This window comes from Anser cygnoides, chromosome 1, assembly GCF_040182565.1.
Source record: "Anser cygnoides isolate HZ-2024a breed goose chromosome 1, Taihu_goose_T2T_genome, whole genome shotgun sequence".
Lineage (NCBI taxonomy): Eukaryota > Metazoa > Chordata > Aves > Anseriformes > Anatidae > Anser > Anser cygnoides.
Window position 1 is genome coordinate 119,568,642 of NC_089873.1, and position 14,355 is coordinate 119,582,996.

Here is a 14,355-nt window from a genome sequence, read left to right on the forward strand (position 1 = left end):
CCCTTCTCAAGTTGAAACCATCTCCAGCACCAATGCTTGTTTTCCCTGTCTCTGCAGATACCTGCTTAGATTTAATACTGTAGATGCTGAGCACAGCAGTGCAGTATTCAAAGGGAGTAAGCTCCTTTCCAGCAGGGCACACCCTGGCTCCAGCCCGCTGCACTTGGGCTATCAGCATCCAGCCACGCCTGCCAGCAAAGAAACCCCACACACCACTCAGACCAGCATCACGCTCACTTGGAAAGTGGAAAGAAAGCAAGTTTGAGACACATACTATTAGAAGCAGGCTGATTGCCCAAGACAGTAACACTTGTGCAGATAGCTAACTTTTTAACGCTGTTTATAGTGAGCAGTTCAAGCTAGGCATTTGCAGTATCACAGAGGAATGCTGTTTATATCTCACGTACAATGATTTCTACTAAAACACCCCTGTTTATCTCTGGTTACCAAGCAATGGCATCTGACTTAATTTAAATCTCTCCCATTTTTAGGCTAGGAAGCACAGGGAATATCTGTATTACATTACCCTGCGCCTCAAGTGACTCATTGTTTCTTTCATTTTCTTTTTAATGGCATCATTTTAGTGGTGGCCCTTTGTTGGATTTTCTCCAGTGTGTTCCATAATGGGACTGGTAATGTTTAATATCTTTATTAAAAACATCGATTTGCATAGATTGGGTGCAACCTCAGCAAGTTTGTGGACAACACCAAGCTGAGTGGTGCGGTTGATATGGTAAGAAGTAAGGGATGCCATCCAGAGGGACCTAGATAGGCTTGAGAGGTGGGCCCATGTGAACTTCATGGACTTGAACAAGGCCAAGTGCAAGGCCCTGCACCTGGGTCAGGGCAACTCTGCTGTCCACACAGACTGGAGGATGAATAGCTTCAGAGCAGCCCTGCAGAGAAAGACCTGGGGATACTCACAGATGAAGAAATTGGACATGAGACAGCAGTGCATGCTTGCAGCCCAGAAAGCCAACCGTATCCTGGGTCACATCAAAAGCAGCGTGGCCAGCAGACTGAGGGAGGTGATTCTGCCCTTCTACTCTGCTCTTGTGAGACCCCACCTGGAGTGCTGCGTTCAGCTCTGGGGACCCCAGCACATGAAAGACATGGACCGGTTGGAGTGGGTCCAGGGGAGGGCAATGAAGATCATCAGAGGGCTGGAGCACCTCTCCTACGAAGACATGCTGAGAGGGCTGGGGTTGTTCAGCATGAAGAGAAGGATCCAGGGAGACCTTAATGCAGCCTTTCAATACTTAAAGGGGGGCTTCTAAGGAAGATGGGGAGGGACTCTTTACCAGGATGTGTACTGATAGGACATGTAAAGATTTAGATTAGATATAAAGAGAAATTCTTTACTATGAGGGTGGTGAGGCCCTGGCACAGGTTGCCCAGAGAAGGCATGGATGCCCATCCCTGGAAGCGTTCCAGTTCAGGTTGGATGGGGCTTTTGGCAACCTGATCTAGTGAAAGATGTCCCTGCCCATGTCAGAGGGGTAGACTAGATGATCTTTAAGGAAGCACTTACCCTGATAGTGAATGTCCTTCCTCCAACTCTGTTCCGGGCTTCAAGAACCACCACACTTAGCCCAGACTCAGACAGCAACTTGGCAGCTGATAAACCTAACAGAAAAAGAGAAAGAGCGCTTTAAAAGCAAGTGGCAGCAATCAATTACAATGCTCAAAAACTGAACCAAAGCTTCATGGTCAGAGATTTTAATACTGTTTTCAAAAACTCCTGAGAGAATTCTGAAACTTTTCATGGTTCCTTATCACAGAAATCATGCGACTGCTGCCTAGTTGCATCTGCATAAATAGCATTCCACAGACTGAAGTTTCCTCCTTAGGGCTTGCATTTTGGCATTTTAAAGAAAGCAAAATCTTGGTTATTAAGAGCATGCATCTTATTCTTCATTTGTGCAGTGCAGAGAAAAGGTAGAATCCACCTTGAGGGGCTTGCATGGCTAAAGTGACAGAAATAATAAGATACTAAATACAGCAAAGTAGGCTTCCGATTTCTTCTCTCACTCCTCAACTCTCCACTTTATTGCCACCCATTGTCTTCATTCATATGCAGAAAGAAAGTCTGCCTCACTGTCAAGATTAATTTTAAGCAATGGAGTTTGACCATGGCAATCAAATAGCCTGTATATAGATACTTTATAAAAGGAATTACCGTCTCAGCAAAAATCATCTAATTATGGGACTTTGTGATGGAAACACTAGAGAAAACTGAAAATTCAATAGGACAGGAGTCCTCTTTACTTTTGACAAATGCGAAATGAAATTGTAAAAAGCAATCATGAGTTTGTGAAATCAGATTATCCCATTGTCCTGCAGGCCAATTTGGCACTGAAGCATTGTTTCTCTGGAGTTGTTTCCCCTCCTTAAGTATACAAAAGCCAGTCTTATTGATCAGAACTTCCAAGATACCCTGCAGTAAGGAATAATAATATTATATTCATGTTTATTACACTACTTCAAAATGTCATTAAAAGCAACCGTTCATGAACCCACAAAGAATGCAAGTCTTAAAAGGTCAAATGAGAAGAATCATTCTAAGGTGCTGGGCAGTGCTAAGTGTACTCATTTATTCTGAGGACAATACAGAGTAGCCCATAAACTTCTGTGCACGTGATCTTTTAATGTGGAAGTTGAACAGCACTCACTGGAAACCAGAATGGAGGAAGTTCTGTCTTACACTGACAAAAATGATATATATGATTTCAGTGCTCACCAAAAAATGACTTCATGTCCTTTTATCATATTCTTTGGATTGTTGCTGGAGCAAAAGCGTACTTAATTCTTACATCTATTTAATGTTGGAAATTTTAAAAATTCTAGCCATTTCTCAGTAGGAATGAACATCTTTGTTCTAATTTCTTTCAATGGCTTTTGACTTTTTTTCTGCATGAAAGACTACAGACAACACAGTTAATTATAGTTAATTCTTTAATCCTTTTGGTGAGTGTTCTCATCCTCAACATAATCATAGAAAACACAAGTCTATAATGCTGGAAACACAAACTACAGCATTTTCTTATGAACACATATTTTCATATGAGAAAAAAAAAGTCACAAAAATGTGGATTTCCTACATATACAAAACACAAGGTGGAATTTCTCTGTTCTTTGTAAATACCATTGGACACTCAAACATGAACGATAATTCTCTTATAAGAAAGTTTAAATAGATAGATATTGAATAGATATTATGTCTTCTGAAAATACATGTAGTAAGTAACACGAAGTGGAAAAAAAATCTGTCCTAGGTTTGAAGAAAGGATTGTATAATCCTCTAAACCCAGTAGTGTCAAAGACTGATAACCTTATCTCTCATTTTGTGCTATATACAATAGTAATATCCATGCCACAGCTTGTTTAGGAAGAATAATAGTTTCACTGGACTGGATTGGAAGTTAACCTTAATGCTGGTTTGTACCTTAATTAAATCATGTGTTCTAATAAAGAAGGGCAGCTAAGGAATGAACAACATGAGGTAATATGACTGAGGTTCTCTATTCTGTTTGCGTCTTAAACTGTACTTCTTGCACTCCAGCCATACAGATTTTTAGATTCATTATTGTTGAACCCAAGTGTCACTGTAGACTGATCCAAAAAAAGGCTTCAGAGCTATAGAGGAAAGGGCAAGACATACACCAGGACAGCAGTGACGTAACGTCAACTGACAGAGGGCCTGACTGAGAAAAAGCAGTGCCAATTTGTAAATTCAGGTTTACAAAACTTGAAAGGTCAATGATACAGCATAAAGAGAGGTGGTTATTGTTTTAATATTCCTAACATTACAGAGCCTAAAGTTAAAGATGAGACCTGGAAGGTCGAATTTAAAATTATGCATATTTATACAAAAAAAAAAAAAAGAGAGAGCAATATAAGATGAAAATAGTTTTGTTTTCCCAATAGAATAAAACCACCAACAAAGGCAGGGGATGGGTGTTGGGCAGAAATAGTAGGGGACAAGCAAAATACGTCGATTGAAAATTGTTACTATGCAATTATTTGTTTAAAGCCTAGACACAATTTTCTTTGAAGACTAGCAAGAACACACACACAGAGAACACACATCTACATGAAGCTGTCTGTTGAACCCAACTTTTCAGCTCCATTCTGGTTTGAACCAAAGTGCACTGGGTAGAGATGCTTCCAGAAGCATGTCTTAAGCATCCTACAGGTCACAAAGCCCATGTGCTTTTGATACATGGGCATAATTAGCCTCAAAATAGATTGCTGTGCCCCCCTGCTACACATGTACTCTGAAAACAGCCACAATATCCTGTCACACTGTGGATATCCACCTTGTCCTACAACCATGGCACACCAGGCCACGCCGAGCAGTGGGCTATGACATCTCACGCCACAGCCAGGACTCAAGCGAGGTATTTCATGATGCATTTGTGTATGCCTGTAGGACAGCAGCACAGACATGCCTATCACTGCCACCTCACACAGGTTCACAGCCTGTCCCCTCTCATCACACCACGCTTGGAGATGTCCTCCTCACCTTCCCATCCACACCGTGGCTTCCAGTATCTGAGCCTGGTGTTGTGCCTCACTGTGTCCTCCACCTCCTTTGAGTGTGGCCTAGAGATAAAGCTGCAAGCCACCCAGATCACTGGCCATGTTCCTTCCACATATCACTCTCGTTCTGTGAGTTAGAAATACTGTCTGCCTAAGTAAGATGAAAAGAGCCTGCCAAAACCATGCCTCATTTGAAGTATCTGGCTGGAGAAATTCACTTGTTATTAGATCAGAATAAACAAAACGAGATGACTTATACATCCTCCACAAGGGTTTCTATGGCAATCTCATACCAAGCTCCCTCTGTCTGAAGACGCTGTACAAGAAAGCTCTTCTCCAATTGATTCTGCAGCGCTGTTAAGAGCCCGCAACTGCTGCTGTCGCAGATCATACTGCTGCTGCTTTCATTTCAGAAAATTGTCATAATCCTATCAAGCAAAGTGGTTTCAAGTGCATAAAAACATTGGATGCACAGGTTTTTTTTGGTTTTGTTTTGTTTTGTTTTTTAAAAAGAATAATTTAAGATGAATTTATGCCAATCTGCAGAGTACCAGGCATACATCACGGCCGAAACTCAGTAATACTGAAGAATACTGGGTTTTGTATGTAGCCAGATGGAAAATACAACATAGCGTGCCTGTATCTTATAGGAGAGAAAAGTTCAGCCCTACAGGTAGAGAACAAAACTGGGACTTAAGAGACTTGAGCTTGACTCTCAGCTGAGCCACATGGTATGGGGAGTGTTTCCCTACGAAATAGGGAGGCATTTATAAGAGAAGCATTTATGAGAACAATTCCAAGTTGCCTTAATACCAGGGTTGATACAGCACATATAAACAGATACTGTAGCATAAATGGTGGGAGTTAAAAAAAAAAAAAAAAAAAGTTACCTCATTGGAAACATGATATTATGGTAAAGTATAGTAATTCTATTTTTCAAAATCTGCCCTCTAAATCCAGTACATCAAACAGATTCCAAGAGACAGCACTTTTTATATGATGAATGCTCAACATCTCCAAAACATGCAAGGTCAGTACCCATGCAGGGTAACGAGGGGCGGTGAAGGAAGTAGTGACAATTGGAAACCACAAAAATACCACCACACCAGACAGAGAACGTTTCTGACTATCACAACATCAGGCCCAGAAGTTTTAGATTCTGCCCCCATTCTCTTCAGATTACTTGCATCACCTGAGCAACAATTAAATATTTGAACTGAAGACTGGCCCACCTGTGTTATGTATGAACAGGAGCCATGGGTGCTCTGCTCCATCACAGATATCCCGGACAGCACAGTTTGTCTCCCACCAGGCACTGTCTTCTCAATGAAAAGTCATGACTTTTCACTGCAAACTCTATCTGGATTAGCTGCAGCCTGAGTGACAGTGAGATTAGTTGCATTATAGCACAGCAAAACTGTTACAGTACCTCTGGACACTCTTATAGCTGGTGATGAAGATCATGCTATGGGTACAAAGTCTGAAAAGTACTACTGAGTTCACAAGGTGTTTCAACGTATTAGAGAAGCTTCATTTTTCAGGGACATTTACCTTCAAACTGAGGCCCACTACATATGTGTCCCATTGAGCACACCAAAATAATGACAGAGAAAATTAACAGTTACTACAGAAAAGGTAACTGTCTGCTGTTTTTCTGGATGTATTAGATGCTAGCTTCTTATAAAAAGTGCATTTGCTTTTTATGCATCCAACGTTGGGGTGTTACAAATCCGATGTTACCATAACCAACCTAATATGACATTCCTCCTTAAAATTCTTGGTAATCCACCCTACTATACATAAAGTGAGATAATTACATTATATGAAAGTCTACAAGCCCATTATTGTGCTGTTCTAGCAATCTTTAATTGAATCATGTAAGGACAAAATCTTTATGGAATGTCTCAACATTTTTTTGATCTTAACAGCAGAATGATTTTTAAACTTTTTCACTCATTATTCTAATACACATCAGTAAAGTAAGGCAATTGTCAATACATCCTCACTAAAGTTCCACTGTAATGACATGCTAACGCTGTGATTGTTTTTCACTGTTCCACTGATGGAAAATGAAACTTTTCCCAAGTACAATTGAGCAATTAAATCTGGCAATGGTCACCTCAGAATCATTTCTCATTAGAGTAGAAGTCTCTTTGCCAAGTAAACATGAACCTGCCAATAAAAGATACAAAACATTTCTATCATGGCTGTAGAGTAAAATCTCCGTTTCTTTCTTTTCTTCTACTTCTCCCCTACAAGATTTTGCATTCATTCATTTTTTAGCGTACTGTGGGACTCAAGTAAGTTTTAAAATAAGTTAGTTTAAAATATAGTCAGAATGTACTTAGTTACATCACACTGGCTCCAGAGGAGTCACTAATGGACAACACCACACAGAAGGCTGACAGCGAAGGAACTGGTTTCCTATTCAGACTAAAAGTTTGAAAGGCCTAAATTTGCCACTGAAAACAAACAAAAGAACTTACTAATTAAATTACATACCTTAAATTTGCACAGAACAGCAAGAATGCACAGCACTGATCACATGTCTATATTCATTTCTCCTTTCAGTGTTGCCTAATACCACAACACTAACTTTCTGACTGTCAGAAACTGTTTTGTCTTTCCATGCGTTGTTTCATAATCCCCGTCATACTGCAGTTGACACTGGGGATCATGGTGCATATATTTAGCTTGTCATTTCCAGATAAATATTTTTGTATACATCTTTCTTCCCCCCATCAAACATAGTCCAGTTGATTGATCTAAGATTTCAACCAAAAAAAGACCAAATATTTTCTGTTACAGAGTACACTGCTGAATGAGAGCAAGCCACTCTAACTGGTTTCAATGGCACTACTGTATAAATGCTTTAAACAGATGCAAACCTTGTCCTGGAGGGTACAAAGACAGTTTCTCACAGACAGTGTTAACAAAAACACAGTGGACATGAAGAGGGAATTGTATTTGGAGGACAATTCCACTCCTACGTACACACCCACTATGATTTTTAAGTCCAAAGCCTGCTGCAGTAAACCCCTCGGCCCAGCATAACTTCCTCTGTAATCCCAAAATAAAAGCAGAAAAAACTTAAGTAGTACAAGCATGGAGTTAAAACAGGAGCATGCTCCTTCACCTTACATACGAAAATGAGTAGCACCAATTAAACAGTTATTAAGCTGATGCCTTAATACTACTTGGCTTATGGAAACATCTAAGGTATTTATGCACATTTTTTAACTATTGCTAAGTGTATTGATCAGCATGCAGAATAAATTCTTATCAGTTAAACGGTGATCACCAGATAAATATGTTTGTGAAAAAAAATATTGCTGTGACCCTATGAACAACATCATTACTACAAATACCAAGAACATCAGCATTGGTGTTCCTGGGAAGGACACAACACCTGTCCCACCCCTATCCTCATTGTACTATGATATTTTGAGATACACCCTAACGACTTGGTTATTTCTTTTGCTCACTGGAGTAAATAATACTCTTAAGACTTCAGAGCTACCTAGCTAACAGGAATATTCTTCCCCACCTTTCAACAGCTTCCAGCTAAGCTGGAGGCATGGTGCAAAATCTGCTCCTCAAGGAGGAACCATAGATTTACAGTGCTCTCCTAGGAACTCTGAATTTGCTAACCAACGAATCACAGTGGTGCATGTATTATTTTTTTTACCAGAAACCAAAGCAGCACATGCTTTATTCAGTAACAGAACCAGCTGTGACGACTCAGGTTACCACCAGGGTTAGATGATGTTCATAAATGATGCATTTACCATAGAAAACCATATGAAGAATGTGAAGGAAGATGAAGAAAATAATATTTGGCTATATAAGGAACATATCCCAACTATGTTTGGGCCAAAACTAAATATCTATTATGGAGTATAACACAAAGGAGTGTCTTAACAAAAAACAAACAAAAAGCCAGGCCCCATTGCCCCATGGTCAGAAGATTTTGTATCTTTGGTAGCAAAACATTGGAACATGTCATAAACAAGGCGGGAGTGTAAACTGGCATTTCTGCTTATTTGCAAGTATTGTCTATAACGCCCTTAACACTTTACGTGGGGGTCTGATTGATTTGTTCCTGCAGTAAATTCGTCATGTAATGACATTCAGCTTGCTAGCAGTACATGGGGAACTGAGAGCCTTTTGAAACATTGCTGTTTATCTCTGCATCCAAAAACCTGGCTTATAGGGATTTCTAGCACCAAGTGACAATATTATCACCAACTGCTGGCTTTCCTGTTAGATACAGAAAGTGGCAACAGACCAACAAGCCAGAGCCCAGCACAGGGTGCACATAAAGAGAGAAACACAGGACATGTCTTAGGGGGCAGCTACTGCATTCCTACAGGTCAAATTCTGGGTGAACATAGAAGTAGTGTTAGAAAAAAATAATCTATGGGAAACTACTCCAGATTTACACAGGTGTAGCTGATTATATCTTCTACCAGTAACTGTGCGTTTGACAGTTTATCTGACACCGCCACCCACCAGCAGGTTGGCATGCTGTCAAAATAAACAGAGCAGTATACAAGACAAGTTGTGCTGCCACTATAGCAAGCAAGGAAAAATCTGCATCTCCTTGTTATTCGGTATTTCACTCAGAGACCACAGCCAACGCGTAGGTAGCTCACGCAGTAAGGTTGTCAATCACAAAGTGTGGAGCAGGAGATGCCAAGGCAAAGCGCTCTTCCATGGAGGGGAAAAAAATAACCAAACTAATGGCACATCGTATGTTTTACTTCAATATAAAGACTAATTACTATCATTTTTACATCCCAGCTTCTCCTACAGTTTGTGGCCCTTGGACTTCTCCTTAAGTTCAACAGAAAACACTGCTGTTTCCTGCATGTGGCTGGCAAATCTAAGCATCTGTTTTCTTTAGCCATGAGATCTTCTTGTTTCTAGCTACAAACAAATGTGTTTTTGTTCGGAGATAAGAACTATCCATGTCAAAGAGTGACCGTCCTCAGTACAAGCTTCAATTAGAGCTGTGTTTCCCTTGTGCCTTGTTCTCATAACACAATGTGCTGAAAATTCTTCCAAAACATATCTGCATACAAGTTCCCTTGGACTTGCCTGCTCCTTTCTATATTTGTCCATATCTGACATATCTGGTTTGCGTTACGGAGACAATCAATCTTCATCCTCCATGCGTTTTTTTTGATAAACTGGGCTTCCAGTGTCTAAAATTCATGTCTGAAGAGAGGCTGGCGTATGAATATACCTCAAACTTCCCACTGAAAAAGTTGTAATATTTTGCTTAGACTCTTTTTTTTTGCCAAATATTGAACTACTTAAGCTTGAATTTTCAGGGTGTGGTTCTCATGCTGATTCTTTTATTTTTTTTCTTTCTGGAAAATCTTGGTAAAAATTGGCTGGCTATTCCTAAATCTCTAGGAACAAACATTCTTGTATGGTTTTGAAATCTTGTTTGTTTGAACTTGGAAGTTCTAGCAGCAACTTGAAATTTGGCAAGGAGGTAGCCTTTGAGTCAACACAGCACATTTTGTTATCCACGGGAAAATATGCCCCAATAAAGTTAGTTAGAAAACTTTGAGGAATTACAAATCGCATGTACGCTGTGGTCATTTTCTAGATCTTAAAAGCTGAAATATCTGAGTGTTCACTAAAAGCTCTTGGAGCACTCAGTGCTGTCCAGCCCTTAACATGCAGACCCAAAGGAGTGAGTGAGCATGCTGGAGCTCCTTACAACGTACCTCATACGTCAAAGCAACTGAGTATGCTCCATCCCAGGGATATGGAGCCGAAATCTGAATTCCCTGTAATTTTTGCTTTAGCTTGGAGAACATGTAGGGGAGCTAGGATGGGGACAATGTTTCAGGTGTGACAGTGACTTGCTGCATAAAGGGACAACTTCTGGAAACCGTCAATACAGTAGTTAGTCCACACAGAGGATGACCATCTACTAGTCCTCAGCTAATGTGACCCCTTAACCAAAGTGGCAGAGGACTGTCTGATGGGATGTCAGGGTTACAACCCTGCCAATTAATCGGATGTGTCCATGGTGTGCCACGTGCTGTCAGCTTGCTTCCTGGCAAATGAAGGAATGACAGCCTAAACCACAATGTGTGAGCAAACTGTGAAATTCATCCAAAACTGAACAGCAACTTCAGTTCACTAGAAAATCCCATAAACACAAAATCGGAACAAGGTTTGAGGCATATACATGGGAAATTCCCATGGGTACAAGGAAAGTCTTTAATTTCAGGTATCAGTTTATTTAAGATGCTTGAGTATAAAATGTTGTCATTACCATTAACTGTATTAGGGAGACACTATCCATCAAGCATGACACAAACGTGTTCCTGGGGCTTTTCCTGGCCACCATCCACACTTAATGTGCATGCCCATGTAAAAAGGGGAATTTAGCCCAAGCTCTGCAGCTCCCTCCCTGTTGAGGTCCAAACATACTTGCTCAGACAGTCTGGACAGTTTGAACATGACTCCACAGAGTATGGCAGAAAGATCTGTGGTGGAGGCCACCAGAGCAAACTTCTTGCAAGAAGTGAAGTACTCTGTGCAGAAGCTTCCCTGGTCCACAGCTTGTGCTTTCCTACAGGCAATCGATTCAGTGCCTCTGTCACTGGCCACATACAGATACGTGTGTACAGAGTCCAGGAGGATGGGCAAGAATAATGCATTCAGCTGTACAAAAACTGGGTCTCAAGACTGTTCCTTGCTCCAAGGAACAGATACCTCCAGAGGTGCCAGTCAGGATCTGAGCTTCATTTTGCTCGGCATTGTACAAATATTTTTAAAAGCCACAATCTCACCGCTGGGAAGCTCACTCAATATAACAAGCAGCCTGCTTATCCCTCATACACATTTCATGTATTTCTATTAAAGAACTGGCTTATCCCGACATTTTCTATCCTTTCTTGTAAGCATTGGGTAATGTGCATTTAAGATATAACAGAAGCAGAAGAGACAGTAATTCTATTAGATGAAGCAACTGCAAATGTATCTTCAGAGGAATAAGCAGCAGCAAGTCAAGACTGGGATCACAGAGCCATAGAGGCAGAAACCTTGCCCATACTGGAGCATGCTTTACTATTTATCTCACTAGAACAAAAATACTAGAAAAAAAAAAAGTTAGGACTAGAAATCAGCACTTCTTATGTAGCTGAGGTGTAGGCATCTTGGTATAGAAACAGTAGCGGCAGAGAAGCTGTGTGCAAGGCAAAACAGACCAAGAGCTAACAGGAATTACTGTGCACAGCTATGAATGGTACTGTGTATTAAAGATGGATTAATTATGAAATAAGGCATTTATTGTTCATTTTTCTAAGGCTGTTTACTTAAAATGGTGTCTGTTCTAATTCGTAAGAGGTAAACACCAATTTCTATGCCAGTGGCATGACATTAAGGGTTTCCACTGGCAAGAAAAACGTTCCTGTATCCCAAGAGTGCTGTGATTGGTCCTCCTAATGCCACCATCAAATTTTCAGGGACTTCAACGCCTTGAAATTTCCTGCTTGGCTCCATTTTAGACTTGACAGTAGGCTTCAATCCAAGGAATAAGTGTTCTGAAGTAACTTACTGATGCTCATACTAGTGAGTCAAGATACCAGTATGAAATGCCCAACACAATTTCCAAAATACTACTAACAGATCAGAAAGTCAGAGGAGCACGGTGCCCTCTGAGGACAAAGGGCTTCTTGGAGCCTTAGAAACCATTATAATATCACATCACTATCAGCTGCACACAGCATGGGCAGTAATTCCCTAAGGGAACCGTCTGCTTTACAGGAACCTTAAGGATGAAGACCAAATGACTTGTGCTAGCAGGAGAATACCCAGGCATCTGGTAAAACCAAAAAGCAAGCCAACCTCGGGTCTAAACCCTTTCCATCTGTTTGAGGATACTACAGATTATTTTATACGTTATTGCATTTTTAAATAATTATTAGGAAAAAAAAATAATTGTTTTGTGAAACTGAAAAATGTAATTAAGTAAGCAACATCCTGTTTTGTGCATTAATTCATTGCAGGTTAAGGAAAGGAAACCTCCAACTCCTCAAATCTAACAAAAACTAATTTCATCTAAAGCAATAGCAGTAATGCTTGCATTATTAGTGAAGTCACTCAGTCACATAACTCACTTTTTCTGAATCGTTAGTGAAGTCAGGACTCCCTGAAACCTGCCCAAAGCTGCTAACACGGCATCTATCCGATGGACGAACCAAACACGGATTTTCCCCAACTGTGCAACAGGCTCACCTGCAGTACCATTGGGTGTCCTAAGAGAAATGACTTCTCTTTTAAGCACGAGGACCAGGGTTAAAGTAGATCTGGGGAGTACTCTGGGATGTACCGTCCTGGCAAAGTGCGAAGAGCCCGTCGCACCGGGGGAACTTGGCTGTCTAGAGAGCAGCTCGTCCCAAGGCACCAGAGCCCAGCCTGCCTTTACAGGTACTCCCCGACGCCTTTCTGCCGTATTTATCAGCGGGACACAAACCCCAGCACCCCGAGAGCTACCCAAAAACACCCGAAAGAACCCCACTATCCACCTCGGGACGCACAACCGCCACCCTGCACCCCTAAGCCACTTTTCCCTAGGGTCTCTCCCCGACGAGCGGACGCCCCCCGCGCCCCCACGCGGAATATTTCCCCTTCATTTATCCCCCTCCCTGCACCCGGAGCCCCCGGCGGGCGCCCACGGGGCAGCGCTGCCGGGGCTCAGCGCCCACCGTGCCCACCTGAGATGCCGGCCCCGACCACCACCACGTCGTAGCTCCCGGCCACTCCGCTGCCCCTCGGCCCCGCCGCCTCCATCCCGCCCCGCGCCGCCGGCTCCGGCTCCGGCTCCGGCTCCGGCTCCGGCTCCGCGGGGAGCGCACGGCCGCACCGCCCCAACGCACCGCCCTCAAGGCGGGGCCAGCCCCTCCCCGACCCGTGGGCATCAAGAATATGTGAGGCAGAATAATAAATCTCCTTCCAAAATAAAAGCAAGTACTTGGGAAAGTCAGGTAGTTGTGCAGGGCTAGTTGAGTTTGGTGCGCTTGCTACAGACACGCAAGTGGCAGATGCTGTAGCAAAGCCAGCAAACAGCAAAACCCCTACTGCTCTCTGGGAAACCCTCTAGTGACAAAGGAGTTCATCATCTCTGACATTGCTGCTGCTTGCCTACCAAGGCGAGCTAAAAGGGGACAGCCCAACAAGTATATTCAGAAACAGAAAATGCAATGCATCAACAGTTGGTTGTGCTTATTGGGAAAAATGCCTTTGCTTCTTGAGATTGGCAAGGACACCTCCTCTTGCAGCTCTGCTGGCCCCACTGAGCAGGTCGCAGGCAATCTAACAAACAATAAGCATTGCCAAGAGGCACCTCCCTCATAATCCAGAAGCCAAGTTTGGTGGAAAGTAACAAAAACATCCTCTTCAATTACAATAGGAAACTTCTGTGCATCTAGATAATTACCTGATAGATGAGCTTGGCAAAAATTCGCTGTTGCTAAATGAAGCTGCAACAGGCTTGTTAAAGAGCAATAGAGTTTTGAGTGGATTTACCTAGAGCAGCTCTAATGATGAGAGCTGACATCAAAGTATGAAATACACATGACAGGAGCCTCAACCCTTGGAGTAAAGACTGAAAAACCTATCTAAGGGGCAACCAGCATTTACCTCAGGCATTAGCAGCCTCCAAGAATAGCAATTGCTGTCAGAACTGCCTATCTGCTAAGCACTTAGCATCTCTGTAATAGAGACCTTGGAATACTTCTACCTCGACATATGTAGATCTGCAGACATCTAGGATTTGAAAACAAA

General features: G+C 42.0%; 1 protein-coding gene across 1 annotated transcript in view; it reads right to left on the reverse strand.

Annotated features, from left to right (window-relative positions):
* LOC106036047 (amine oxidase [flavin-containing] A-like) overlaps window positions 1-13,473 on the reverse strand; it is a 37,702-nt gene extending 24,229 nt beyond the window's left edge. Inside the window, exons 1-2 of the mRNA XM_013181224.3 lie at window positions 13,287-13,473; window positions 1,532-1,626 (exon numbers count right to left, since the gene is read on the reverse strand). Coding sequence (XP_013036678.2) covers window positions 1,532-1,626; window positions 13,287-13,362 — 171 coding nt within the window. The 5' untranslated portion in view covers window positions 13,363-13,473. The remainder of the gene's footprint in view (window positions 1-1,531; window positions 1,627-13,286) is intronic.
* Window positions 13,474-14,355: the final 882 nt, after the last annotated feature.